This window comes from Podarcis pityusensis, assembly GCF_964106645.2.
Source record: "Podarcis pityusensis genome assembly, chromosome: 11".
Classification (NCBI taxonomy): Eukaryota; Metazoa; Chordata; class Lepidosauria; order Squamata; family Lacertidae; genus Podarcis; species Podarcis pityusensis.
This window is the reverse complement of record NC_138036.1, coordinates 51,219,811-51,236,447: the sequence shown is the minus strand read 5'-3', so window position 1 is coordinate 51,236,447 and position 16,637 is coordinate 51,219,811. Positions and strand designations below refer to the sequence as shown.

The 16,637-nt window shown below is 44.3% G+C and overlaps 1 protein-coding gene and 1 long non-coding RNA gene across 3 annotated transcripts in view; both read right to left on the bottom strand.

The window, feature by feature from the left end:
* SPTLC1 (serine palmitoyltransferase long chain base subunit 1) overlaps window positions 1-4,487 on the bottom strand; it is a 42,919-nt gene extending 38,432 nt beyond the window's left edge. Inside the window, exons 1-2 of the mRNA XM_080972846.1 lie at window positions 4,388-4,487; window positions 1,789-1,896 (exon numbers count right to left, since the gene is read on the bottom strand). Coding sequence (XP_080828972.1) covers window positions 1,789-1,896; window positions 4,388-4,450 — 171 coding nt within the window. The 5' untranslated portion in view covers window positions 4,451-4,487. The remainder of the gene's footprint in view (window positions 1-1,788; window positions 1,897-4,387) is intronic.
* A 9,740-nt stretch (window positions 4,488-14,227) lies between these two features.
* LOC308458459 lies at window positions 14,228-16,040 on the bottom strand. Of its 2 annotated transcripts, XR_013977437.1 has the most exons (4): window positions 15,748-16,040; window positions 15,430-15,534; window positions 15,193-15,311; window positions 14,228-14,950 (listed from the first exon to the last, which is right to left on the bottom strand). It is a non-coding gene; the product is annotated as an uncharacterized lncRNA (long non-coding RNA). The 2 variants fall into 2 exon arrangements; XR_013977436.1 differs by having other exon boundaries at window positions 15,430-16,040.
* Window positions 16,041-16,637: the final 597 nt, after the last annotated feature.

Below are 16,637 nucleotides of genomic sequence, written 5' to 3'. Positions count from 1 at the left end.
CTCAAAAAAATGACAGTGGGTAGATCACTCCCACTGTTATTTTACTGGGAGTAGATCACAGTCTCTAGAGTTGGATGTTCCTGATCTAGAGATTAAAGGTAAAGGGACCCCTGACCATTAGGTCCAGTCGTGGCTGACTCTGGGGTTGCAGCGCTCATCTCGCTTTATTGGCCAAGGTAACCAGCGTACAGCTTCCGGGTCATGTGGCCCCCATGACTAAGCTGCTTCTGGCGAACCAGAGCAGCACACGGAAACGCCATTTACCTTCTCGCTGGAGCGGTACCTATTTATCTACTTGCACTTCGTGCTTTCGAACTGCTAGGTTGGCAGGAGCAGGGACCGAGCAACGTTGTGGGGATTTGAACCGCTGACCTTCTGATCGGGAAGTCCTAGGCTCTATGCTTTAACCCACAGCGCCACCCGCGTCCCGATCTAGAGGTTAGCCACTCTTTAAAAGCCATCATAGACTGGCCCTCCAAGACTGCCTCATTCCCTATGAGACCCTGTCCACAAGTCAGGCTCTGCTCCAAATATATTTGCTTTACCAACTAATAATCCGCTGAAGGGAGCTGGATATAGTGAAACTATTGCTTTCTGTAGAGGTTATGATCTGCTTCGGAAGGCTGATACTTTTTGGTGTTGCTAGCTGCTTTGACCCTTGGAAAGGCGAACTAAGCATATTTTAAAATAAAAAGCAAGTTACATCTCCACTTCGTTATGAGTGACAGCTGTGAAGAAACTAGTCGTCTGGATCAGTAGAGAAGAAGTAGAGCATTTTTCAGCCATATTGCCATCATATCTGTTCTCCTGTGGAAAACTGCTGTACGACACACAGGGTTATTAAACTGGGCAATCACCTTTCAGAATAACTTTGGAATCAGGTGGGGAACTGGATCCAGCCAGCCTTGTCATTATATCCCCTTCCGTTCTGCAACCCAACGTGGCTCAGCCATGACTGCCACCTTGCATCACAATGACATAATGGCTTGAAATCAACCTGCTTACTCCTAAAGCTGATCAGTTGATTGTTAGGTTTCGGGAAGTAATGTGCACTGGGCTTCACAAGTGCCACCAATCAATGAACTTTTAGATCTTCCAAAGCCCTGGGTACAGAAGTGCTGCCAATCAGCTGATCAATAGAACTTGCCAAGCTAAGCACATAGCACCACTTTCAAAGAGTTATTGTCATAGGAACTTTTTTTTTTTTGCTACACAGAAACCAACATCACTCTTTAAAACAGCACTCCTAAATACTACAACTTATTAAACAGGCTTGGAGCCAGAGAAAAACATGGGCTGTGGGTGTCCTAAACAGCACCCCACACAGTCTGTGTCAGCCACAACCTCCCTGCTTATGCAATCATACTTCTCTAGAGCCAAGTTATTAGTAATACGATTTAACTTAACACAGTCCATAATCGAGCAGGGTTGTTGATTTTTTGGTGAGACTTTAGGAAAAACAATCACACTTGTATATACAACTATGATTAGACTCAGCCCCCTCTTCTCCCCCCCCTTCTCTCTTCCTACCTCTCTTCTCCCCCAATCTTATATTGTATACATTAAAGTTTCACGTCGAATATAACTGATATGTAAAAGGGACTTTATGATCTGAAAATAGAGGTGATGTATGTACTTTTGTAACCCAAGAAAATCTTTAATAAAAACATGTTGTTTTTAAAAAAGGATGATTAGACTGAAGTGCTTATTTCCAGCATTACAGCAATTAATCATATTGACTTTTAGTTTTTTGTCAGAGCATATTGAGGCTATTTTGGAACATCAAACCTTAGGTGTGAGGTCCGATCGCTCCTGAAGCTTGTACGTCTTGGAGAAAAGAAGTCTGATTATCCATAGGATTAGAATACCTTCCAAAATAAGATGGTAAGTTGGAGCCTGGAAAGTAAACAAAAATACCAGCTGCACATTAATCATTTCTCTAAGTTTGCCATCTCTTTAAATTGTACAACTTAAATTCACCACTGCTGTTTTAGGCAAACTTGTAACCTGACTGAAATGTTTAGGAAGCCCAGCACTGACCAATCGGAAGGTTTCAAAAGAGAAAATGGACAAAGGCTGGATTTATTCTCTTGGATCCAATAACACAGCCTTGTAAACAAGCCTGCAAAGGTTCGGAAGTCCCCTCCACTGCACTGAACATGGAAATTCAGGGCACTAGCAAAAGAGAATACCTTCTCCCAAGATGGTTGCTGTTGGAGACAGTGGTCCATTCTTTCTCCACTCGTTGATGTTATGGAACTGCTGGCTGCCAAACAAGTTCTTACATTTCCTAATAGGCAACTTTATGCAACTGGTATAGCTCAGAACAAGTGTTCTATACACTTAGCTATGTCTCCATACACAGAGTATCTTCCTTACTTAAGATCTCTACTCTCCCATTACAGCGGTGTTATGTGGACATGTTGTAGACACACAGGATCTTCAAAGAGTTCAACAGTCTCTTCTCTGGGAAGATTGCTTCAACAAGCATCAGGTCAATGGGTTTGAACAGAATAGGTACACATCACTCCCTTAGAAGTATAGGCCAAAAGGTTAATCTGCTCCCTCAAAGTGCCGCATCCATGCCGTTTCCACCCCCAGCATTACTTAGAACTATAAATCATGTGGTTAGATTTCTGAACTTACCACTCACCTACAGAAGTATAACTATGCCAGGCCAACCAAACTGCTCTGCCAATCCAAATTAAAAGATGTAGTCTCTGAATACAGACAGCGCTAGAAACATGGTACAGTCATACCTCGGGTTACAGACGCTTCGGGTTACGCGTTTTCAGGTTACGGACACGCCAAAACCCGGAAGTACCAGAACTGGTTACTTCCGGGTTTTGGCGCATGCGCATAAGCACTAAATCGAGATCCGTGCGTGCGCAGACGCGGCGCTGCAGGTTGCAAACATGCCTCCCACACGGATCACGTTCGCAACCTGAGCCTCCACTGTATTATGGGTAAGCCAACCAATGGCAATGGGATTTTGTACTAGGTATTAAGACTACCCAATGCAGCACTGTCTGTTCTGACTGAAAGCCAGAAGGCTTGGGAGATGGGGTACGAGCTCTGTCACCAACCCACGCTATAAACAAACAGAAGCCTATTCATTTAAAACATAATGTCCTTCATCAAAACTGATTTCAAAGTGGCTTATTAGGTTAAAAAATACAAATAATAAAAAAGTAAGCCAGGAAATAAAAATTAAGAATACTTAAATGTATGTAAAATACTTTAAGACACCTGAATAAGAAGGTGTGTGTTTGCCTAAAGCAAAAAATAAGTCCATGTTGGAGAACTGGGAATTAATTCAGCAGAGCGTTCTAGACAGACACCCACGGAACGATAACCAAGATTATGCACATTTACCCCACATTTATAAGTGAAACTTACAAACAGAACCTATACATTTGCTCAGAATTCAATGGTTGTTGTTGTTTAGTTGTTTAGTCGTGTCCGACTCTTCGTGACCCCATGGACCAGAGCACGCCAGGCACTTCTGTCTTCCACTAAATAACCCTTATAATTGCAATATTTAATGATACCTTCTGATATCTTGATGGGAGCTATGGGGTGGGAACCCAAAGCCATCTAAATCCAGTTTGCCCCACAGCAGGAAACAGTAATAAGAATAAGAATAATGTGGCACACGCACACCGTTTGAATGGGAATTCCCCTCAACTTTGAGGGCCCAGCTCCCTCAATAATAATAATAATAATGTTGCACAGACACACACCATTTGAATGGGAATTCCCCTCAACTTTGGAGGCCCAGCTCCCTCAATATATAAAATAATAATAATAATAATAGTAATAATAATGTTGGACAGACACACACCATTTGAATGGGAATTCCCCTCAACTTTGGGGGCCCAACTCCAATAATAATAATAATAATAATACTCATGTTGCACAGACACACACCATTTGAATGGGAATTCCCCTCAACTTTGGGGGCCCAGCTCCCTCAATAAATAATAATAATAATAATAATAATAATGTTGGACAGACATAAACCATTTGAATGGGAATTCCCCTCAACTTTGGGGGCCCGGCCCCCTCAAGTTTTTATTTTTATTTTCTTGGGAGGGGGGCTGCGAAGGGAACTCTGCCCTTGTTGTTAGCTCCTATGCGTCTTCCTGATGGCCAGCCGTGGCGACCCCTTCCCCCCCCCCCGCCCACGGGCCCCTCCCCCGGGCAGCCACCCTCCTCACCCAGGCCTCAGCCTCCCTCTTCGGCCGTGGGGGCGGGCGAGGAAGAGACCCCCGGCGGCCCCTGCTCCTTCCCCGACCCCTCGGGAAGCCTCCAGCCTCTCCTCGCTCCGTTCCGCGGAGCCCTGCGGCGACCCACCCGGCCACCCACCGCCTCCCGGCCCGCTCACCTCATAGAAGGCCTGGACCATCTCCACCAGCACCCACTGCTGCCCCGCGCCCTCCGCCGCCATCGCCGAGAGATGCTTCCGGGTCCCGGCGCGCGCCGCGACGTCACGCCGCGTGCGGGGGCGGGGCTGGGAGCCCGGGGCGGACCCGCCCGTCGCCACGCCCCCTTTTAACCCCTTCCACTCCCCGGAGGAGCCTGCCTGATAGAGACGAGGAGTGGGGAGCGCAGGTGGAGGCGGCGGGTTTTCTCACTCGCTGACACACACCCCCCAGGAGGTGGGTGGGTGGGAATCCAGTTTATGGCCCTGTGGCTAATCCTATGCGTGTTTACCAACCACCGGGGGTGGAGGACACATCTTACGGAAATAAAGTATTGGAAGGGTTGCAAAGATGCCCCATCCCATAGGATTGGTTGCAAGATGCAGAATATTGGAAGGGTTGCAAGGATGCCCCACCCCATAGGATTGGTTGCAAGATGCAGAATATTGGAAGGGTTGCAAAGATGCCCCATCCCATAGGATTGGTTGCAAGATGCAGAATATTGGAAGGGTTGCAAGGATGCCCCACCCCATAGGATTGGTTGCAAGATTGGTTGCAAGATGCAGAATATTGGAAGGGTTGCAAGGATGCCCCACCCCATAGGATTGGTCACAAGATGCAGTGCACGCACGCCATTGGAATGGCAATGCCATTTCTTAATTTACAAAAATAGGTGCATTACCTCTTTTTTTCAAGTTTTGCTTTCTACAGATCAGTTTCAATTGTTGTGAGACATGTGTGTTGCATTAGATTCAGCAGGGCTTACTCTCAGGTAAGTGCAGCTGCAGCCTTTGTGACCCAAGTTCTGGGTCCTTTTTAGGTTCAGGATGTCAATGCTTTACACTCACCCCCACCCCTCACAATATTTGAAAACGTACACTTTGTACTTTGTACACAAATTGGCCGGGAAATTAATTCTCGGTGTCTTTTATCAATTAATTTAAATAACAACAAACTGGTGATTGCTTTAACTTTTGGATATGTGGTGATTTGAATCATGAGGATGAATTAGTAGATCTGCTGAGTCTTGAATGAGCCTTGCTTTGGAATTGAGGACTTCATTAGATTTTCTTCTGCCTTTTATTATGTTCCAAAAGCTTGTTAGAGATAATGTGTAAGCATGGTCAGCTCCCTAAAAAAAAAGGTCAGCAACTCTGAGGAACCTTTCCTTTTGGGGTCCCCCCCTTGGGGGGATGGACAACTCTGGGGGGCACCGGAGGGATCTTTGAACCACGGCGCCGGATATGCTTAAGACGGCCTTCCGTCTGGTCTCCAGTAGTTCTCTTAAACCTCCGTCGCAAAGCTATCGCTGCCCCCTTATTATTTTAAGAGGATGGTTCCAACTTGTGTTCTCACATTTTTTCAATGGGCCCTAGATGGTCCTGTCCTATTGGTTCAAAATGCAGCCGGCGTTAAGGCCAGTAGTGTAGGACACAAAGCTTGCTGTGAAAGAACGAGAACAAGAGCATCATAATTCACAAGAATTACTTGCGAGTTGCCGTTCAGCACCATCTGGAGGGTCAAAGGTTCCCTACAAGGCCTCACCTGATTCTAAATGGTCTCTGTTTACTCTTTTATACAGCAACTTGAATTCACAGCACTTCGTGTAGAAACATAAAGGGGTTCACGAGTCTTTGCCGCATGACGCTTCTGGGAGATCATTTAGCAGGAAGTTTTGGATTGAGGGTGGCGCTGTAGGTAAAACCTCAGCGCCTAGGGCTTGCCGATCGCATGGTCGGCGGTTCGAATCCCTGCGGCGGGGTGAGCTCCCGTCTTCGGTCCCAGTTCCTGCCCACCTAGCAGTTCGAAAGCACCCCTAAAGTGCAAGTAGATAAATAGGTACCGCTTTATAGCGGCAAGGTAAACGGCGTTCCATGTGCTGCGCTGGTGCTGGCTCGCCAGAGCAGCTTCGTCACGCTGGCCACGTGACCCGGAAGTGTCTCCGGACAGCGCTGGCCCTCGGCCTCTTAAGTGAGATGGGCTCACAACCCTAGAGTCGGACACGACTGGCCCGTACAGGCAGGGGTACCTTTACCTTTTACCTTTGGATTGAGCCAGGGGAGGTCGCAGGATCGCCTAAATCAGGGTTTCCCAAACTTGCGTTTACAGCTGTTTTTGGACTACAACTCCTGTCATCACTAGCTAGCAAGACCAGTGGTCAGGGAAGATGGGAACTGTAGCCCCAAAACAGCTGGAGACCCAAGTTTTGAAAACCCTGGCCCAAATTGTGGACCAAAGCAGATGTGACATCAGATACTTCTTCCAAAATGACATCAGCGTATATAGGTATAAGCTGTCTCTCCCCAGCTGCAATCCCAACCATCTCCACCACCCACTGGCATGGCTATGAGTTAGGGTGCCAATGGGAGCCCTCTGCCCTCTGGATTTGATGCAGTTTCTAAGTACACATTTAGCACCATGCTCTAGTTTGGACCCTGAGTTATTAATATTTATTATTATTATTATTATTAATTGAATTTATAAAGGTAAAGGGACCCCTGACCATTAGGTCCTGTTGTGGCCGACTCTGGGGTAGCGGCGCTCATCTTGCTTTATTGGCCGAGGGAGCCGGTGTACAGCTTCCGGGTCATGTGGCTAGCATGACTAAGCCACTTCTGGCGAACCAGAGCAGCGCACGGAAATGCCTTTTACCTTCCCACCGGAGTGGTACCTATTTATCTACTTGCACTTTGACTTGCTTTCGAACTGCTAGGTTGGCAGGAGCAGGGACCGAGCAACGGGAGCTCACCCCGTCACGGGGATTCGAACCGCTGACCTTCTTATCAGCAAGTCCTAGGCTCTGTGGTTTAACCCACAGCGCCACCCGCATCCCATTTATTGAATTTATATACCGCCCTATACCCGGAGATCTCAGGGCGGTTCACAAAACAAAATCAACATCTAAAACCACAATATATATATTCAAAATAAAAACAACAACCCAATAACACCCCCCCTCAAAAAAGTGAACCACATTTTAAAAGGGCAAAGAATATAAATCAAATCAACTAAAGGCCTGGTTAAAAAGGAATGTTTTTGCCTGGCACCTCTATTATTATTATTATTACTATTATTACTATTACTATTATTACTATGCCACCCATCTGACATTAGTATTAGTATTAGTATTTTGTATTAGTATTTGTATATTGTATTTGTATTTGTATTTGTAACTCATAGCCATGCCAGTGGGTGGTGGAGATGGTTGGGATTGCAGCTGGGGAGAGACAGCTTATACCTAGCTGGGCAGCTTCCAACAAGTAAAACACAATTCAAGCAGACAAAATCTACGCATGGATGTGTGGGAGTCACATGCCTACTACAAGGGAAGAAAGGAGGAGAACCAGCTTCAGTTCTGCACTTCTTGTTCTTCCTGCTACAATCTAGAGAAGGTATTTTACTCATCTCATTGACACTTCCTCTATTGGCTCGCATGGTGGGCTTAGCCCAGAACTGCGGCATGAGGAAGCAGTTGAGTCAACACCTAACCAAGCTGATTCAATATTCTCACCTCCTATTTCTCTTCTGGAAAATGGCGAGAAACAAATATTACAAAACGTCCAAGTCGCAACCGTTCGTACGGTCACGTTTGCAACACCGACATAGCATATTTCCTAGGAAGTAGGTGCCTATGAGCCCAGGGGGACTTTACTTCTGTGTAAATCTGCAATCCTAATCCCGTTTACCAGCAACTGGGAGTAAATGTCTCAGAATTCAGTATGACTTAATTAATGGCTGTGGTAGCAGAGCAACCCATAAATGCAAAGTTACTTATACATTGAGGGCAAGTGAGAAATTGTATGAATTAATTCTGAGTAGATATGGTTAGGACTGACTAAGAAATGACTGTGTTAGTCAGCATTTTAATTAGCAATAATTTAAAGCAAAGCAAAACAACTTGTTTATTAAGATGACTTTGGGCACACCCAAAAGGGATTGCTGATTTTGCCGGGTCCCTTATAACACCTTGAAGAGAGGCACATCTTTAAATTGGGGAAAAGGAGGATGGGCAGGTCACATGGTAGAGGACTGTCCCACTCCTTCCGTTCACCTGTGCAGCATTTCCTAAGAGAAGGGTAAAAGTGGGATTAATGCTACCATCACGGTTGTGATAAATTACCAGTGTAACCACTCTGCATGCAACTCCCAGCACTTTATGAAACACTATTTGCCACAACACCAGATGGGAAGCAAATTGTACGGTGGGGGGGAGAGTGAAGTAATAATGCTTTTCAGCTGGTGGCCACGGGCAAAGCAAGTAGAAAAACAGGACTTCAGTTTTGTACTTTCAGCCACACCCTCCCTTAGCATGTCCTGGATTGCATTTTCGGTAAACATCACCCAGAATAAATAATGCATGCTCCAATTTACATAATCCTACGGGTCTTGGGGTGTGACTGTGTCGTCTCCCAGTTTTATAATTTTGTTATAACTTGCAAAGAGCAGCGTGAAAAAGGAGTAGCAGTGAAACAATGGCAGAGAAAGGTTTTGAGAATACAGAAAAGTAGTTCACTGAAAGGGGGAAGAAGGGGGTGTAACAGATTTAGGGAAACCAGGGAATAATGATGATGATGATGTTTTATTTATATCCCGCCCTCCCCAGCCAAGACCGGGCTCAGGGCGGCTAACACCAGGTACAGTGGTACCTCAGGTTAAGTACTTAATTCGTTCCGGAGGTCCATTCTTAACCTGAAACTGTTCTTAACCTGAAGCACCACTTTAGCTAATGGGGCCTCCTGCTGCCGCTGCACCGCCGGAGCACGATTTCTGTTCTCATCCTGAAGCAAAGTTCTTAACCCAAGAACTATGGGGGGGAGGAAAGACAATGCGTATACTATGATCTCCTCAGTGGAAGATGTTCTGCCTTGAAGGAGGGATGAGAGTGTAGTTTGAATACCCTCCAGGTTCCATTTCAGGTCTTTTCCTCTTTTCTTCCAGTTGTGTGCTTGCATACGAAACCAGAAGTGCAGGAGTCTTGAACCCCATCGTTCAACCCAGACACTGAGGTCCAGTTCCGAGGGCTTTCTGGCGGTTCCCTCACTGCGAGAAGCGAAGTTACAGGGAACCAGGCAGAGGGCCTTCTCGGTAGTGGCGCCCGCCCTGTGGAACACCCTCCCATCAGATGTCAAGGAAATAAGCAACTATATGACTTTTAGAAGACATTTGAAGGCAGCCCTGTTTAGAGAAGTTTTAAATGACTGATGTTTTAATGAATTTTTAATCTTTCGTTGGAAGCCGCCCAAAGTGGCTGGGGAAACCCAGCCAGATGGGCGGGGTATAAATAATAATAATAATAATAATAATAATAATAATAATAATAATAATAGAGCCCTAGGCTTAAATTAACAGAATCTGGATATTAAGCAAGTCAAGGCTATATTTCTTCAGGCTAGCAATAAGGCATGAACCAGACTACCCTGAATCTTTGACTACAAACATTTTTTGGTATTCATATTTTATTGAAAAGGTTTCCATTATAAAGAAATAAAGCGATACAAAGAAAATAAAAGCAAAAATACAAACATAAGGATAACCCACAAGCATTGTATAAAGAAACTGTAATGTTGTTCTTTTCCTGGAGAGAACTCTGACGTTCAGTGCCACCAATTTTACAGAATAAAAGGTCCTAGGAGTTAGCAGTACAGTATATATTTCTACAGTACTGGAATGCCAGCGCACAGTCTCGGGTTTTTCCCATGGTGCCAAAATACTCTGTGATTTTCAATGCTGTATAGTTGTTTAAAATCTGAGGTCCGCAGAGCTGATGCTGAAACCACCAGACCAGCCTTGATAGCCTTAAAACCCATTTGTCAACTAGAAAAATGTTAAGCAGTCGATCCTGCCGTCTTGCTGAAGTTCATAAGGGCATTGCTGTGTTTACAGATCATGTAATCCAGACCAGAAGGCAAACAGGAATTCCTTCTACTTATGGGTAAAACATGCGTGGAGGTGATGGCAGAACACTTCGAGCCTGACAGGCATAGCCACAACAATTTAGGATGCTGAGAAGATCTGAGATTTTCATTGTCTCCGGTTTTGGGAAATACAGGAGTCATCCTTAGTAAAGCCTGAGCAATGAGTTATGGATTTGATGCCAGAACTACGCACTGCCCAATAAAATACGAAGATCTGGTGTGTTGTCATAGATCTGCATCACTCCATTGCAAAAACACCTTGAGCTCTTTGTAACTAAGGGACTATTTGTAATTAATTTGGGCAGGGTGAGTTTACTTGCTCAATTTGCAGTCTACTGTATACTAAATATGCATATGTGGAAATGATTCACAGGCAAGTCGTATCCCTCTACTGTGTCAGGAAAGGGAAAAAAGAATTGTTTCAACGATAAGCAAATATTGGGTCCAAATAAGTATTTGCAGCCTTTTCTGCCTCTAAAAAGCCTCTCTGGAGGTCTGTGGGCCTCCCCAGAATAGTTTGTAATGTAGCATGGAAAGTTCCTACATAGAAATTGTCTTCAAAAAAGGTACATTACAAAATTAGTTGCAAGAAAGAAAAATATCTGACCCTATAAACCCTGTCCCTATTTATTATTGTTGTGGTATATTTAATTGTTCTCTATTCCTCTTAGCATTTCCCCAATTTAAATAACTCAGTTTCCTCTTTGTTGTTACGCAGTACCTAATTTGTGGCTTGCCGTAGTTTGAAATGTTTAAATTGCAAAACTACCCCATGACAAATGCATACATTCATGATCTTATGAGCCAGCTATTGAATTTAGGCTTGAAAAGATAGTGCTCAATACCTTTTGTGCAGATATTTTTCTGTTTCCCTCTACCAATAAAAGAAAAAAGAGGATACTTAGGGAAGCTGGAAACAAAACAGGGCATTGTGGCTTGGGCGGTATACAAATGATGTAAAATAAGCAAATAAATACAATTTTCATATGCAGTAAAAACTTGAGGTATGAGAATTTCCACATGTTCTTTTAAAATTTGAGATTCCAAGATGTTCGTAACATTTATTTAGTTTGAAGTTTGAATGCTAACACAATAGACCACTTTTGGCGAAAGAAAGAAAGAAAGGGAGAAAGAAAGAAAGGAAGGAAGGAAGGAAGGAAGGAAGGAAGGAAGGAAGGAACTCACCATATTGTCAGATACATTAGTCTAGGATTGGGGAACCTATGATCCTCCAGATGTTGATGGATTCCAAATCCTGTCAGCCCCAGCCAGCTTGATCGATGGTCAGGGAAAAGGAGAGTTATATTTCAGCAACAGCTGGGGAGGTCACAGGTTCCCCATCCCTACTTTCTTCATTGGTTCTCTGACCTACCACCGAGTTTTGCCCATACAAGTTTTAGGCTACAGCCTTATACACACTTTTCTGGGAATAAGTCCCGTTGAACACTGTGGCTTCACTTCTGTGGAAAAACGAATAGGATCATGCCGTAACTTCTCCATCTTCATTAGCATGAAGTTGACCCGCAACAAGATTAAAGCAGCACCTTTCCAAGGAGTAGACTAAATATGTGCAAACTTGTTTCATGAATCATACATCCCAGGGCACTGGTAATAATAAAAAAGGTCTTTACTGAGCGCAGAAGGAAATACATTGAACGTGATTCATTGGGTTTATTGCCTTCTCCATATTCAATGAGGCAAAGCAGGTAAGGCAATTACTTTTATTGGACCAGCCCCTGATGGCGAGAGTTCATAAACTTCCAAAGTTCACAGTTCTGTTCTTCTGGCATGGACTGAGTAGTATGCTATTGAGGCAGTAAAATTAATGGCAATGTGGAGAGCATATCTACCCATGGGACAGACGGGATATTTATTCTGCATATTGGCCCTTCAGGAAGTACTAGCTGCCTTTGGGATCCAGGAGAAAGAAAGAGAAGCATGGATGTTACTAAGCAAACGCAGTCCTGGTTTTCCCTGAGTGAGGAAGCCTGACCTGGGAAAATAGCTGAGCTGGGGACAGAGGCGTCAGGTTGCCCCAAAGATTGAGGGGGGGGGCTTGTCGCACGCTGCATGCGTGTGATGTCGTGTGGACAACATCGCATTGTCTGCGGAGGCCAATAATAATAATAATTTATTATTTATACCCCATCCATCTGGCTGGGTTTTCCCAGCCACTCTGGGCAGCTTCCAACAAAATATTAAAATACTGTAGTCCAAACATTAAAAGCTCCCCTACTCAGGGCTGTCTTCAGATGTCTTCTAAAAGTCTGGTAGTTATTGTTCTCTTTGACATCTGGTGGGAGGGCGTTCCACAGGGCGGGTGCCACTACCGAGAAGGCCCTCTGCCTGGTTCACTGTAACTTGGCTTCTTGCAGTGAGGGAACCGCCAGAAGGCCCAGCACTGGACCTCAGTGTCCAGGCAGAATGATGTGGGTGGAGACACTCCTTCAGGTATACTGGACTGAGGCCGTTTAGAGCTTTAAAGGTCAGCACCAACACTTTGAATTGTGCTCGGAAACGATCTGGGAGCCAATGTAGGTCTTTCAAGACCAGTGTTATGTGGTCCCAGCGGCCACTCCTAGTCACCAGTCTAGCTGCCGCATTCTGGATTGGTTGTAGTTTCCGGATCACCTTCAAAGGTAGCCCCACATAGAGCACATTGAGATAACCAAGGAACTGACCACTGAAACGGTGATGTGTGTGATGCGCATTGCGCATGACATGCACGCACAACACTCCCCAGGCCCCCTCAACATTGAGTCACGGTGGGTAAAGTCATGGTGGGTAAAATAATCTAGTAAACTTTAATCTCAACTGGATTTTAGAAGAACAAATCACAGAAATTCTATTTTCCCCTAAAGTTGCAGAAGCCCAGAGTCATGTTGCCCATTGTGAATAAATAACTCCAGCTACAGATTGTTTGACATTCTGATGGCAACATGCTCAACTGACTTAAATATCTTATATCACAACTAGGCATAGAAATAATCTGCAGTGGTATATCTTTTCCACTAGGGAGCAGTTATGCACTAGCTACAACAATGCTTGCAAATTGGAAAGCTTCCAAAATCTGAAAGGCCACCAGTATTGTTCAAAGTGGCAACATATGTAGGTTTCCTGTTTGTTATCTCTGAACTGGTTTGACCTGAGATATTATTACTACCACTACTGTAGGTTAAAATGTGAAAGAGGATAGCTACAAAATCAGCTGTTTTCAGGACACTTAACCTTGCTTCCTAAAATTTCAGACAGGCAATCTAGAGATATGAGGAAAACCTATTACATTAGTAAACATAATTTCTTTCTCAGGTGCCAGATCTGATAAAGATAAATTTTAATTAAGATTAATAAGATCTTGTCAGCTTGTACACTGTATATCTATTAATTATATTTATTGAATTTATATACCGCCCTATACCCAGAGGTCTCAGGGCGGTTCACAGAACAAAATCAAAATTTAAAACCGCAAAATATATAATCAAAATAAAAACAAGAACCCAATAACGCCCCCCAAAAAACACATTTAAAAAGGGCATACAGTGGTGCCTCGCAAGACGAAATTAATCCGTTCCGTGAGTGTCTTCGTCTAGCGGTTTTTTCGTCTTGCGAAGCAACCCTATTAGCGGCTTAACGGATTAGCGCTATTAGCGGTTTAGCGGCTATTAAAGGCTTAAAGGCTTAGCGGATTAGCTGCTAAAAGGCTATTAAAGGCTTAGCAGCTTAGATAAAGGGGGGGGGGAGTGAAAAGACTCGCAAGACATTTTCGTCTTGCGAAGCATGCCCATAGGGGAATTCGTCCTGCGAAGCAACTCCAAAACGGAAAACCCTTTCGTCTAGCGGTTTTTCCGTCTTGCGAGGCATTCGTCTTGCGGGGCACCACTGTATCTACGATTCATTGAACAATCGTGTATCTACGATTCATTGAACAATACGGCCGATGCTTTTGATGGTTTATTTTTAAACGCACCCATAATAATGCTAGTATTGCAGGTATTTATGTGGCATATGCAATGGTTGATTCCCTTTGGCACTACATAGCTTTAAATTCAAATTGGATGTGCAGCCAGCTTGGGATGTGACTGTGCTAAGACTATGAAGAGAATTATTAGTTAATGATAATTAAGAGTAATAGAGAAATTAAGAAATGCAGAATAAGTGATAAAGAATGGAAAATCATCAGAGGTTGTTGACGGAAGTCCAAAACATTGTATAAGATAAGAATTAATGTTAAATGATTGTTGGAAATGATATGTTAAAAAAAACCCAAATATATATACAGTGGTACCTCGGGTTACATACGCTTCAGGTTACATACGCTTCAGGTTACAGACTCCACTAACCCAGAAATAGTGCTGAGAACAGAAATCGTGCTCCAGCAGCGCGGCAGCAGCAGGAAGGCCCCATTAACTAAAGTGGTGCTTCAGGTTAAGAACAGTTTCAGGTTAAGTACGGACCTCCGGAACGAATTAAGTACTTAACCCGAGGTACCACTGTATGTATACACACACACACACACACACACACACAGTGTCTCTGTCTTCTCAGGATTGAGCTTCAGTTTGGTGGCTCTCATCCAGTCCGAGCACTCGTCCAGCACTTCCACTGCCCCACCTGCAGATGTAAAGGAGAAATCGAGCGGAGTGTCACCAGCATAGTGCTGACAACGTACTCCAAACCTCCCAATAACCCCACCAGCGGTTTCATGTAGACGTCAAACAACATGGGGGATAGGACTGAGCCCTGCGGAACCCCACATTGAAGGTTCCACGGAGAATTGACAGAGATCCCTGCAACATAGAACCACTTTTGCCCCGGTTTCAGATGTTGCTTTGTGATGCGGGTTCTGCACTCACCGAGTCCCTCACTTGGACAGGTGCTGTTTTCCTCCTTAGGGCTCACTCAGAGGCAATTGCTATTCCTCCCAGGTGAACAGGTAATTGGCAGACCGTAATACATGAAACTCGTAATCTGGCTGAGCAATAAAATATTATTGAAAAATAATGAGAAATTTAAAGGGGTCAGAGTAATGAAGCCCTGACCAAAAAAACCCACACCCCATTAATGTGAAGATTGACTTAAAGGGAGAGCACCTGTTCCTTTTACAGTCTCCTGGAGAAATATTCAGGTTGTAACATCTTCCAGTCCTGCTTTACCACGTGACGGTGGTGGGGGCAGACTGCAGCCGTCAAATCTCACTGTCAACCAAATGTTAAAGGTAAAAGAGTATTCTTAAAAGCAAAGGATTTAGCATCAATATTGGCTTTTGGGATTAACTAAATCCCAAAAGTGTGCAGAGTCTCTGGCTGTGCCATCGCTGCTCTTGCTTTTGTTGGAAGGAAGACAGGAATGAGAACAGCTTGAGGTGGCCCAACCATCTTTCTCTGGGAAGGAGAAGATGCACAGCTCACCTGGCTATCTTCCAGTATAAACCCTGCTTACATTTCACATTCTTCAGTGTCCTATCCTGTTTTAAACAGGGAGGCTGAGATCAGGGTAAATCATGGGAAGAGAATGACGACGTTTAGCCTGGAGAAGAGGAGGTTAAGGGGTGATATGATAGCCATGTTCAAATATATAAAAGGATGTCACATAGAGGAGGGAGAAAGGTTGTTTTCTGCTGCTCCAGAGAAGCGGACACGGAGCAATGGATCCAAACTACAAGAAAGAAGATTCCACCTAAACATTAGGAAGAACTTCCTGACAGTAAGAGCTGTTCGACAGTGGAATTTGCTGCCAAGGAGTGTGGTGGAGTCTCCTTCTTTGGAGGTCTTTAAGCAGAGGCTTGACAACCATATGTCAGGAGTGCTCTGATGGTGTTTCCTGCTTGGCAGGGGGTTGGACTCGATGGCCCTTGTGGTCTCTTCCAACTCTATGATTCTATGATTCTATGACGTTTCTGCACAACAAGAAACAAAAGAAGAAAGTTGCGCTCAGACACATCAGTCATATCAAACAGAGGTATGAGAGCCAGACCTGACCTTTTGGACTCAAGGAGAGGAAGTATTGGAGAGATAAGGACAGGAGACTGTGATGTGCTGTCTCTCAAAATTTACAGTCTCACATTTTTGTGGCTTGTTAAGCTGCTGTTTTCTTTTGTTAAAAGCAGCTGTGAAAGGGGAGGCTTCGGATGAAGGCTGCAGTGCCTGGAGAAATATATCCACAATATGGATATCCCCTCCGTCGCATCTAGTTTCACCATTAAGCAGGAATGTATTGTGGCTACAATCCTTGCACAAATTAGAAAACACTTTCATTTTAAATTTGTTTGCTTGGTTTTCAAATCAAAGTTTTACAATCA